The following is an 11221-nucleotide window of genomic DNA, read 5'->3' as shown; positions in this document are numbered from 1 at the left end:
AAGAATGGACAATTCTTGAAATATTATTACTCATACTATTTGATAGAAATAATGTACAAAAATATAGCTCTAAATTCTGCATTGTTACAACTAACAACAAATCAGACTTGTGGCAAATCCCTCATATTCCTCTTTACTTCTTTTTGACAAAAAGGAGCTAAATTGAGGCCTGCTGTAGATGTGATTGTAGCATCTACATTAGGGTAGAAACATTAGCATTAATTTGATTCCTTAAATGTGGTTAGTTCATATGCATTCTTTATTGAAAATGTGAGTAATCATTTCTGCTAAGTATCTGCAGGAGAGGATATATTCTTTGATGGAAGCTGTGGCGGGCAGATCCCATGACAGCTCTGTTGTGGTGCCAGTATTGCTCAAAATAGGACAGCAATCTTCTGAATCTCATCCGAGGACAAGACATGTAGAAGCAAAGGCAAATAGTCATGGCAATCAAACGTTTCTCCCTGAACAGTTGTCAAGACCACCAATATATACATCTTGTGCGACGGGTTTGCAGCAGTGCATGAGATATGCGTGTGCTATGGCAACAAGATATTAATCACCAACACATATGGGCGCATGCTGGGGTAAATCTTCAGCAGTGCAAGCTGTAGGCTGTACCTGCTGCACGCAACAAGCCCCAACGGTGCCGGTCTCTGTGCTACCTCCTGCACCACCACATAGCTGAATTCATTACAGTTGGGCTCACATCTGGCTCAGCAGCATCTGAATGTTGGGTCTGGCCCTTGGTTGCCATGAAGACATCAAGAACAGCTACTCATTCTGTGCCCCTCTCTCTTTGTAGTTTTCAGTTAATCACCTTAGGCAAGTTCTTTGCTGGTGAGACACCCATGACTGAGGTGGCACTGTGCCAGCACAATGCTTGGCACTGCAGCCTTAGGTTGATGGCAGGGAGAAGTCCAAGCACAAGAGGCACTGGGTGCCTCAACAATAGCCTCCTCTTGGCTCATCAGCATGGCATCTCTGCCATGCCACTGATGACAGGCACATCCTACCATATACCAGGTTAGCTGAAGAGCTTAATTTCCAGCAGTTAATGTGATTCACCACTGAACAAAGTAAGTTACTTTCTCTGCTGGTGCCTCTAACATGTGGCTGAACATCCTCCTGGATGGCTGTTGGGTTCAGTACCGCTGAGTGACATTTAATGGTTGTATAGCCAGGCTGTGGAGTCCCTTCAAGCTCTAGTTTTTGCACTAATGCGGTTACTCTTCACAGAGAAAATATGTGTCGTTATAGAGAAACAGCTGGTTATGGGAATATTTGTCAAGGCTGATGCATGCTTCATGGTTATATACAGCTTTGGCCACAAAGTCGTCAAAGCATTCAGTTACTGGGGATTTCTGGCCTTCACTGCAACTCCTACTAGCTGTTTGACATGGCTGTTGTCAAGACCATGCAGGCACTGAAACTTAGGTGTCTGGTATGGCTGGTACTCTCTATTGGAAATCAGGAGAACTGTCATTTGTTTTCATTAAGATAATGAACATTTATTTAGCAGAGAAGTCCTGGTGTCCATGAGTGTATCTGTGGAAAATACACCGAAGAAATATAGCCAGATTTAAAGTGCAAGTAGTAAAGTATACATGAGAGCATCACAAGTAGATCAGATGCAAATAAAACTCCCTACAAATTGGAGAGGGGGGTTGCACTTAAGTGAGATATTGTTATTTGGAGTGGAATTTAACCAAGACTCAACTCTGAGGTGATGCAGTACTTCATGCTGTGGTTGGATCCCCACCTCAACAAAACTATGCTAGATTCTGCCTCTTTCCACAGGTGCCAGGTGTGCAGTGGTATAACTTGTCCATGAGGACACTCAGATTTCCCAGCTCTCCTCCACCTCTTCCCCTCAAAGTCTCTGCTCATGTCATGTGGAATGGCAGAATTTCAGGTGTGCATCAGAGAGACTTTGAAATGGAAAATCAGAGGATACCGCAGGCTATGCTGAAGCAGAGTTGGCAAAGTTTTGGACCTGGAGAGCAAAGAGTGGTGAGGGCTAGGACTAAGGTACACCAGTAGGCTTGTGTGGGGCGCTGTGTTTGCAGCTCCAGAGAGATCAGCAAGCCAAGAATAATGAATACTGGCAGAGATCCGTGTGAGTAACAAACGACTTATCCTGCCTAGGCTAGTGACAAAATGTTGCGTACTGACGTTTTAAAATACATATTTAAAAAAAAAAAAAAAAAAAAAAAAAAGGAAAGATTAAAGCAACCGCTACAGCTAAACACTCTGCTTTGCTCTGATAAGATGCCAGAATTATATGACTTCTACTGTATAACGAGGTTCTTGGTGTGGGCGTAGCAGCCCCTCCCCATACCTAGCGGATACACTCTAGGGAATTTTTACAAGTGTAAGTATTGGCTCTGGTATGGCCATTGAGTAAGGACAACTAAATATGTTGTATGAAGAAACTACATGTCTCGTGTTTCCAAAAGAGCAGGAGGACACTGTCCCACCAAAAGCTATTATCACTGCTATGTGCACTGCAATGGCCTCTCATGTACATTAATACATGAAATGCCTGCAACCAAACCCACGCTTGTCCTTTAAAAATGAAGGACTGGATGCAAATGCAGGGATTCCTGAGGAATATCTGTCTCTCAGCTGACAGATGGACAGGGGCTTGGCACTGTTCTCCACCACTGCCCAGGGTCTCTAAATACAGCCAGTTTCCATCGCATGTCTCCAAGTACAGCCAGATTCCGTTGCACTGCCACAGCACTGCTTCTCTCATCAGCTGATCCATCAGACTTGCATTGAGGGCAGGATCCAGCCTCTTCAGGCAACTCTTATTTTTTACCCAGGTCTTGCCCACAGATGCAGCTCCATTTTCCCTGGTCCTGTCCAGGGCTGCACCTATGTGATGTTATGTGATGCAGCACCCATGCTTCCCATTGAGGGCAGGGACACACTGAGTCCCACATGCAGCCTGAAGGGCCTTGGTGTCTTGAGAGACACCAGAACTGACCACAGGATAGTTCTCTAGGTATAAGGTGTGTAACTGAGAGCTGGATCACATCACCTTCTGCATAAGGCCTATAGGTGGTCCTAAGCAATGCGGAGCAATGGTGAGTGTGATCTGGTGTTGTTGTGCTTGGGAAAGCAGTGAGACTCTTCAGGGGCAGATTGCCTGTGTCTGTGGGTGAGTCATACCCTGAACCCTAACAGAAAAGTTCTCTTCTCTGACCTGGTGAGGCCGCACCTGGAGTGCTGTGTGCAGTTCTGGGCTCCCCATTATAAGGAAGAGAGGGAACTTTTACAAAGTCCAGCAGTGGGTCATAAAGATGGTGAGGGGCTTGGAGCATCTCCCTTACAAGGAAATGCTGAGAGCTGGGACTGCTCAGCTGGGAGAAGACAAGGCTGAGAGGGAGGGGATCTTATCAATGCTTACAGATGCCAAGAGGATGGGGCTGGGTTCTTTTTGGTGGACAGGACAAGGGGTAATGGGCACAAACTGAAGCACAGGAAATTTCGTATGAACACGAGTAAAAACAATTTTACTGTGAAGGTTTAGAGCACGGGATCAGGCTGCCCAGAGAGGTTGTGGTGTCCTCCTCTGGAAATATTCGAAATTCGCCTGGGTGCTTTCCTGCGCGACCTGCTGTAGGGGACCGGCTTTAGCATGCAGGGTTGGATTGGTGACCTCCAGAGGTCCCTGCGATTCTGTGATTCCCTGACAGCCTTAAGCTGACAGAGGGGGCAGCGGCCGGTGAGCGGAAGAGAGACCAGCCGCTCCTCCGCTGTCGGTGCCAGCGCGGGGCTGCCCCGGCTGCGGCGCTGAGCCTCAGGTGCCGCCCCCGGCTCCAGCTCCGCGCCGCCCGGGGCCAACCTGCACCGCCCGCCTCGCGCCCGGCAGCAGGGCGGAGCGCGGAGCCCCGGCGCCCCGCCATTGGCTCCGGCCCGCGGCGGCTGCGCTGCCATGGGCGCGCGCCCCGCTCCGTGCCGGCCGGCCCCGCCCCGCCGCGGCTTTATAACGGGCATCCCCATGGCCGAGGCGGGTAACCTGCCGCGCCGGGAGGGGCAGAGCCGACCCGGGGTACCGCCCGCCGCCCACGGACGCGCCGCCGCTGGGCCCAGGGGCGGCCGCCCGGGAGAGCAGCCTGCGGTGGCCGCCGAGCTCCGCCGCACCGCCGCCGCACCTCCGTCGCCCGCCCCGAGGGACGATGCCGCCCCGGGCCTGGCGCGGCGCGGGGGCTCGCCCGTTCCTGCTGGCGCTGCTGCTGGCGCATCTGCCCCAGGGTGGCGGCCACCGGGCCGCGGGGCCCAGGGTAAGTGAGCCGCCCCGCTCCCACCGACACCGGCGGCGCCGCAGGTGGAGCCCCGCGGCGGGTCCCGTGTCGAGCGCGCAGCCCCGGGGGTCTCCGCGCTCGGTTGGGTACCAGCGCGGTTGCGGCCGTCGGTGCGGCTGTCCGCTGGGTGCGGGAGGGAGGGAGGCGCGAGCGGGCTGAGCTTTATGCTGCCCGTCCCGCGGTTAGCGCTCCCGTAAGTGCGTAGCTTCGGGACTTTTTCATTATGTTCCCAAGAAGGGATTAAATGAATCCCAGCAATAAAGCTAGATGCCTTCGGCCCAGACTGCTCCCTGTAGGAGTCTAGCTCTGTTTTTTTTTTAATCTGACAATGTCTGTCTCTTGCTGGGGCTGTTAATTTCACTTAGCGTACAATTACACTGCTCTGGGGGAGAAACCCAGCATCTTTTCTAAATATGGTCCTCCCAGTGCGCTACCACCGCAGCACTGCGCTGGGGTAGCGGGAGAGCTCTCCGTTAGAGCTGCACACCAGTAGCTGTTCTTCAGCCAAGGCTGCAATAAGGACATAGTTCTGGGTAAGTGGAAAAACTCGATCTCTCTGCAGGCGTGTTGGATGCACTGGCCGTGTGTGCATTCTTGACCCATCAGTTTGAAGTGTTATGAAATGCAGTACTTAATTAACTTTTACCATGGTTAAGCAAGATCAGAAGGCTTTGGAATCCCTACTCAGACAATATAACAATAAGGGATTTGAGCACAGTACTCTAGTTTGTTAGAGCTGCTGTTTGACCATGAGGGCAGTTACGTGCTTCTCAGGACTGCAGAAAGCGTGCTGGCTGCTGTGCTGTCCCGGTGTTCAACTATAGCCTCTTTTATGGCCAGATGTGTAACAGCAGCTGTTAGGAAGTGGCAGATTAGATTTAGTGTGTGCCGTAATTCCTCAGGGACCTGTTTTGAAGGATGGGGAACCACTGGGGTGCTCGTGCATGTATCTCTATTACCTGATAGCAAACCTAAACCTTGAGGCTGGAGCAGAGCCACATTTAAGGAGCTTTGAGGTGATAGGAAAGAGTGACTAGGGCCCTAAACCAGCGCCGGTATCTGAGTGCTTTAATGAGGAGCAACTAAAACAAAGAACAAAATAGAAAATCCAGTTGGCAGTGCATGATTGTGCAGTGAACCTGTCTATCAAATGGTTCCCATATAGGCTACTTTTACATATGGTGCTTTACAAGACAGTTTAATTGCTCCATGTACTCTATGTGCTGTGTCATCTTTGGTATGGGAGCTACTTCAGCTCCCTTAATATGGCTCCAAATACAAAAGACTTCTGATTTACTTGTTGCTTGAAATGATGGACTGACTTTGCTCTTCCCTCCTTTGTGACTGAGGGGAAAGAGATTGGCTGAAGTGCGCACCACTGTCTGTGGTTCTGCAGTAAGAGCTGCCTTTAAGTTGTAACTTCAGAGCTCTGTAGTGGAAAGCTCTGGACTTCCAGGATGCTCTGTGTGTGAAGCCTCTTTTCATTTTGCCAAGTGATCTGCTTACGAGCATGCAATTTGGCACGCTCATTTGCAACCATGTTGATAGATCCCTGGGCTTAATCTCTTCTTGTGATTAGACATTGCCAGTGAAACTGTTACCCAGTGTAAAGGTGCTCTACTATAGATTCCTGTGCACATCAGAAAGTTCTGAATTTTTATTATTATTATTTTAATTTTATGATGACTACCAAGAGTTACATCACAACTTCTCGTAAGGACTTGCAATTAGGACTGTAGTCCCCTCAGGAACCCTTCCTGGCAACTGGGGTCAGTGTTCCAGTCCTGGCATCTAATCCCGGAGGCGTTCAAGTGCTATAAGCGATATTTACATGTTCATGCCTTTTCTTTTTTTGTACAGTAGCACTAAAACTACAGTGCCTGCAAACTCAAATGCTCTTAAAGGTAAACAGCAGGGAAAGTACTGGCCAGCAAAAGATTTGATGCAAAAAAAGGGAACTGCTCATGTAATCCAGCTCTTCTCTTTTTAAATGAGCAGCAGTGATACTTGAAACAAGTTCTTGATCTTTCTCCTTGCATTTTCCCTTTACTACAGCAGTGTTCTGCTAACCTGGGCGACCAGCAGTGTCACTGAATGTGTAAGTAAAGAAGTATGACCTGCTCACAGAATGTTCTGTGTTGGAAGGGGACGCACGAGGGTCACTGAGTCCAACTCCTGGCTCCATGCAGCACCACCTGGAATTCAAACCCTATGTCTGAGAGTGTTGCCTAAGAGCTCCTTGAGCTCCAGTTGCTTAGAGCCATGCCTACTGCTCTGGGGAGCCTGTCCCATGCCTGCAACTCTGGTAAAGAACTTTTCTCTAGTACCTACCTGACTCTTCTCTGACAGCTCCATGTCATTCTTTCAGAGAGTGGAGATCAGTGCTGCCCTTGTGAGAAGCTGTAGGCCATCATGAGGGTTCCCCTCAGCCTCCTCTTTTGCAGGCTGAAAATGGTGAAAAGTTAAGGGTAGCATAGAGAAACAGGCAGATGTGTGTTTCTTGTGCCAGTCCGGGAGCAAACTTTCAGGTGAAGTGAGATCACTGTTTGGAGAGGGACAAAGATACAAGAGTAGCTGATACAGGCACTGGCCTGCTGAGGTACCTCTGGCTCTCAGAAGATGTTGTTCAAAGCCTGGTGTTTCCTCTGAGATTAAAGCTGACCAGGGGTGTGAATCAGTTTAGGCTTGGAAAGCATCAGTGACCTGTAGGGAACATCTAGCTTTTGTACATCTGCTGTGCTGACAGTTAGTAATTGTCCCACGTAAATCCCCATAGGAAGTTGAATGTCTTGGATGCTCTAGAAATAACTTGGAAGTCCAAGGCTATTGTGATTTTCTTCCTTACTTGATAGGCTCTAGGAAAGTGTCTGCTCTGTTAGGCAATTGCTTGATCACTTCTGCCCTTGTTGTGCATGTGTGTGTATTTGTGTCTGAAGAATGTTGCCTTGTGGAAAAAAGATAATGAGGCTTTACTTTCTATTCACATTCCCTTCCTGCATGCTTCTTTCTCTCTGTTGGCATGAGATGTGAAATTGTGTGTCAAGCCAAGATTTGTCATTTCTTCTCCTTGACCCCACAGCTTGGCTTGGAAATATAGGGAGCTTGACTGTGCTGGCTCTTTCATCTCCTACCGTGTGATGAATTTGGGTAGCACTCTCTCATGGCATATTAAATAGATCGTGCCACTAAGCTCTATTTTTCCTATCTGGACAATGAATTGTGACCTTTGGCTTTCTAGTTCAGAAAGATAGAGCTGTGTTTCCTGTAGGCTCCCAGCTTTTTGTGTCTGACTCCTGACCATTGCGAACTTGCTCCATTTGTAGCAGAGCTATTAGCAGCAGTGATAACAAGTACTAGAATAGGAAAATGGTGGGTGCTTGCAGGAGAAACAGAATGAAACTGCAGCATTCAGAAGCTAGGAAAGCCTTGAACTTGTGGAAAATGGAGGAACTGTACTTCCTAAGTGATTGAACAGAACTAAGAAATGTGAAGGAAAAGCAGTAGCTATAAATTTCTTCCTCGCTTTATGCATGAAAGTTCTATATCCCTCCATGATAAAATGATGCTGGCTTGAAATAAGGGGAACTTTCATTGTGGTGATGCTGTAAAGGAAGACAGTAAATAGTGAAACTCTGAAGGTACCTGCATGTCCCAAAGCCTAAACTGAAGCAGTGTGAACTCCCTTCTACATCTGGTTACTAATTAGAACCTCACAGGAGCACCTTAGTTAAAAAAAAAAAAAAAAAAAAAAAAGCTTCAAAGGCTCTTGCAATGCTGCCATTTCCCCTGGAGGCTAAGCAGCCTGGCAAGTCGTGCTGAGGAAACTGGTTGTGTCCCTACAGCAACACTGCTGGTAGGGCTCTGCAAAGCAGGTGTCCTATGCGTGCCCTACTGAAATTAGGGATAGTGTGTTTTCTTCAGGGTAGGAAGAAATTTGGAGGAAGATGTAAAACAAAAAATACAAGACAAAGGGTTGTGTGTAAAGGATATCTAAAAGAGCGATACTTAGAATGGGCTTTCAGTAACTGAATTTTGGTGCTTGTTTTGAGCTTGGATCATTGTGCTGCAACAATCTAAACTGATGAGTAACAGAGGAAATATTTCAGTGAAGGAATAAGTACTCAAGGCAAATGCCTAGAAAAGCATTGCCTAACAGGACAGGTTTGTTATTCATAGCTTTTGGTTGGAGTTAATTCTGTTCTGTCTCAGTGATAGTTGTTCTTGCCTAAGTAGAAGCTGTAATTATATATAAAACTGTAATAATGATTTTGCTCCCTTTCCTTGTTCATACTTGGACTTTTTATGTTAAGCAGCCAAATCCCTTGCAAAGTATCAAAGAAGCTGATCTGACTTGCTTTTTTAATAAATTATGCAGCTGTGCTGAGAAACAGGATTCATTCTTGTGTGGAGAAGTATTAAAAATTACAGTACATCTCTATTAGAACAGTGGGTCCTGTTCTAAGCAAGAAAGAGTTATAGGATACAACTTGTTCTGTATAGTTTTAGTGTGTTTAAACTGCTTGAGCTTCTGAGTTGGCTTCAAGAATATTTCACTCATGTTAATTACTTCTGCTCCTAATGAAGGATTTCTGGCCAGCAGAAGATTTTATGCAAAAAAGAAACTGCTTGCATACTTCTGCTGGTGGTGGCAGCAAGCTCTGCAGCTGTGGCACGTCTATAGTGATAGCCTCTTGGGCTAGTTTTCAAGTTTCTAACACGAGTCATGTGCTAAGATAATCTTTGCAACCATCAGTGCAGAACAGATGTTGTCTTGGCTTCTTTTATTTCTAGATGGCCTGAAGCAATTGGTAAGATGACTGTAAACTTCATTTCAGTGGTACAGTAGTGCTGAAATACTAATACTGCTGTTTAAATATCTTAGATGTTCTTATCCTGCCATCTTAAACTAATTGCGACATCACTTTGTTGGGAAAAAACCCCAAACAAAAACTCATTTGTCTCTTACTTGGCTGCTGAATCCTCAGTTCTTCTGAGGCTGACATATCCAACAATGTACTTACGTGTTGCACAATAAACTTCTAGCTGACATTAAAGGCTGAATGCTGAGGCAGTACAGGTGAAACTAAAGCTAATCCTGCACATCTGAGAGCTGCTGCACTGACTGTCACACTTGTGTGACAGCCTAAGAGCTTCGCTTTCAGAGATCCATGGGTGGATTCCATGAAGACTCTGGTAACAGTGTCCAGGGATGGTGCAGTGCAGTGGAGCTCACAGCGTGCTTCATGTGTGTGGTGGACAGCTTGCTGCTTTGCTCTCAGGTAAAGCTCAAGCAGAGAAGCGAAAGGTGTAATTTGCAGCTTGAACTGTGAAGCTTCCTTATTTTTTATTTATTTTTTGTTAGATTACAAGCTTAACTACTATCACAGAATTGATAGGATTTTAAATTTGCTACGCTTCTTTGTAAGAAGTTTTCCACTTGTTAGGTTCTTGCCCAAACAGCACAAGGCTGCCACTGCTGTAAGGGATTTGCTCTGTGCTGGAGCTTTCTGGGTAGCATGTGGTGTCTGTGTGAAATGTTTGTTGCACACAGATTACGGAGGTGTGCTGGCTGTGTATGGAGCTGTCTCCCTCTTCTGACAGACTCTTGCTAACAGTTACCATTGAACAGTTTTCGTGTGAAGTCATCTGAATGCGATGGTTTCTGGGCTTGTGTGTGCTGGCAGGGCACTCTGGCTCTTAGGCCCTTCTGGTGGTGGCTGTGTGATAATCTGCTCTGCCTTCTTTCCTGGGAGACTTTATAGCTATAGGAGAGAAACCATAGGGAGGAGTAGCTAGTCACACCAGAGTAAAGCCTCCAGTCCAAGTGGTGGAAATAACCACCCCACTGTACAAAGGAGTCCTTTGTACATCGCTTCGTGTGGGCATTGGGCGGCTCTTCAGTCTGAGACCAGCCAACCCAGCTCCCTCAGGACCAGGCCCTGCCTTGAAACTGGACTAATGGCTCCTGTCAGAGATTGTGCTTTATTTATTGCAGTAGGCTCCTGATACAACTTGGTCTTCTGTATTAACGCTGTAGATGGTGCATGCTATATTCTTGGGCATTCGAGAAGAATTGTCTGCTTGTCTAAGGAAAACATTGCCTTGCATAGAGCGCCTGCCCACTCATGAATGCTGTCTGTTCTGCAGTGAAGGCTATGAACAATGGCTGTTGTGCTCCCCTACACAAGTTACTCTTAGGGAGACCTGTGCTATCTGATCAAGAGGCTTACACACTGAAAGTGGATCCCTATGGAGTGAGGAGAGATGATGGAGGAAACCAGCTATAGCATGTGAAAGGATTTGCTCTAGTCTGTGTGACCTTTCCAAGACTGTGAATATCAAGATTGGCAAGGCCAGCTAGGAGGAACAGGCTTCAATCTGATGTTTTCCATGGCAGCTCCTCTGAGACAGTGGTGCTTCTGTCTCCAGGGCAGGGGTGTAGAAGTCTCTATAAGCCTAAAGCTGTCCACACTGTCAGTCTCTTCTGTGGTAACCTCCCAGCTGTAGCCTATTTCAGAGCACATGCTTGTCTGCCGGGTTTGTGCATTTTTGCATTGCATTGACATCTGAGCCAGATGCCTTTGTTAACCTTCTGACAGGTGCTCTCATCTAGAGAAGCATATAGCTGTGCAGTGGAGGAGGTGTCAAATGAGGGCAAGCTTGGACTTGAAGTTGAATAATCTTTGGCCAGAGATGGGGAAATAAGACTCGTTATTATAGGAATATACCATTAAAGTTTGACTGGGCTTTGTCAAGTAGCAACCTACCAGTGCTGTTGGTGGATTCTTCTATGCAAGTGGTGTTCTTTCCATGCAGGAACTGGTAAGAGTTGACGGATAACTTGCTCTGCCATGAGTGTCCAGGAGAACAGTACTGCGTAAGTGCAATAGAGTGCTATGCTGTTCATG

General features: G+C 47.2%; 1 protein-coding gene across 1 annotated transcript in view; it reads left to right on the top strand.

Annotated features, from left to right (window-relative positions):
- Positions 1–4187: 4187 nt before the first annotated feature.
- The window catches only part of SMOC1 (SPARC related modular calcium binding 1), a gene marked incomplete at both ends in the record, with an annotated part of 120045 nt that continues 113011 nt past the window's right edge, over positions 4188–11221 (top strand). Inside the window, one exon of the mRNA XM_079537449.1 lies at positions 4188–4292. Coding sequence (XP_079393575.1) covers positions 4188–4292 — 105 coding nt within the window. The remainder of the gene's footprint in view (positions 4293–11221) is intronic.

The sequence above is a fragment of the Tetrao urogallus genome, assembly GCF_951394365.1.
Source record: "Tetrao urogallus genome assembly, chromosome: 6".
NCBI lineage: Eukaryota > Metazoa > Chordata > Aves > Galliformes > Phasianidae > Tetrao > Tetrao urogallus.
Note: the sequence above shows the minus strand (reverse complement) of the source record. Positions and strands in the feature narration are given on the sequence as shown.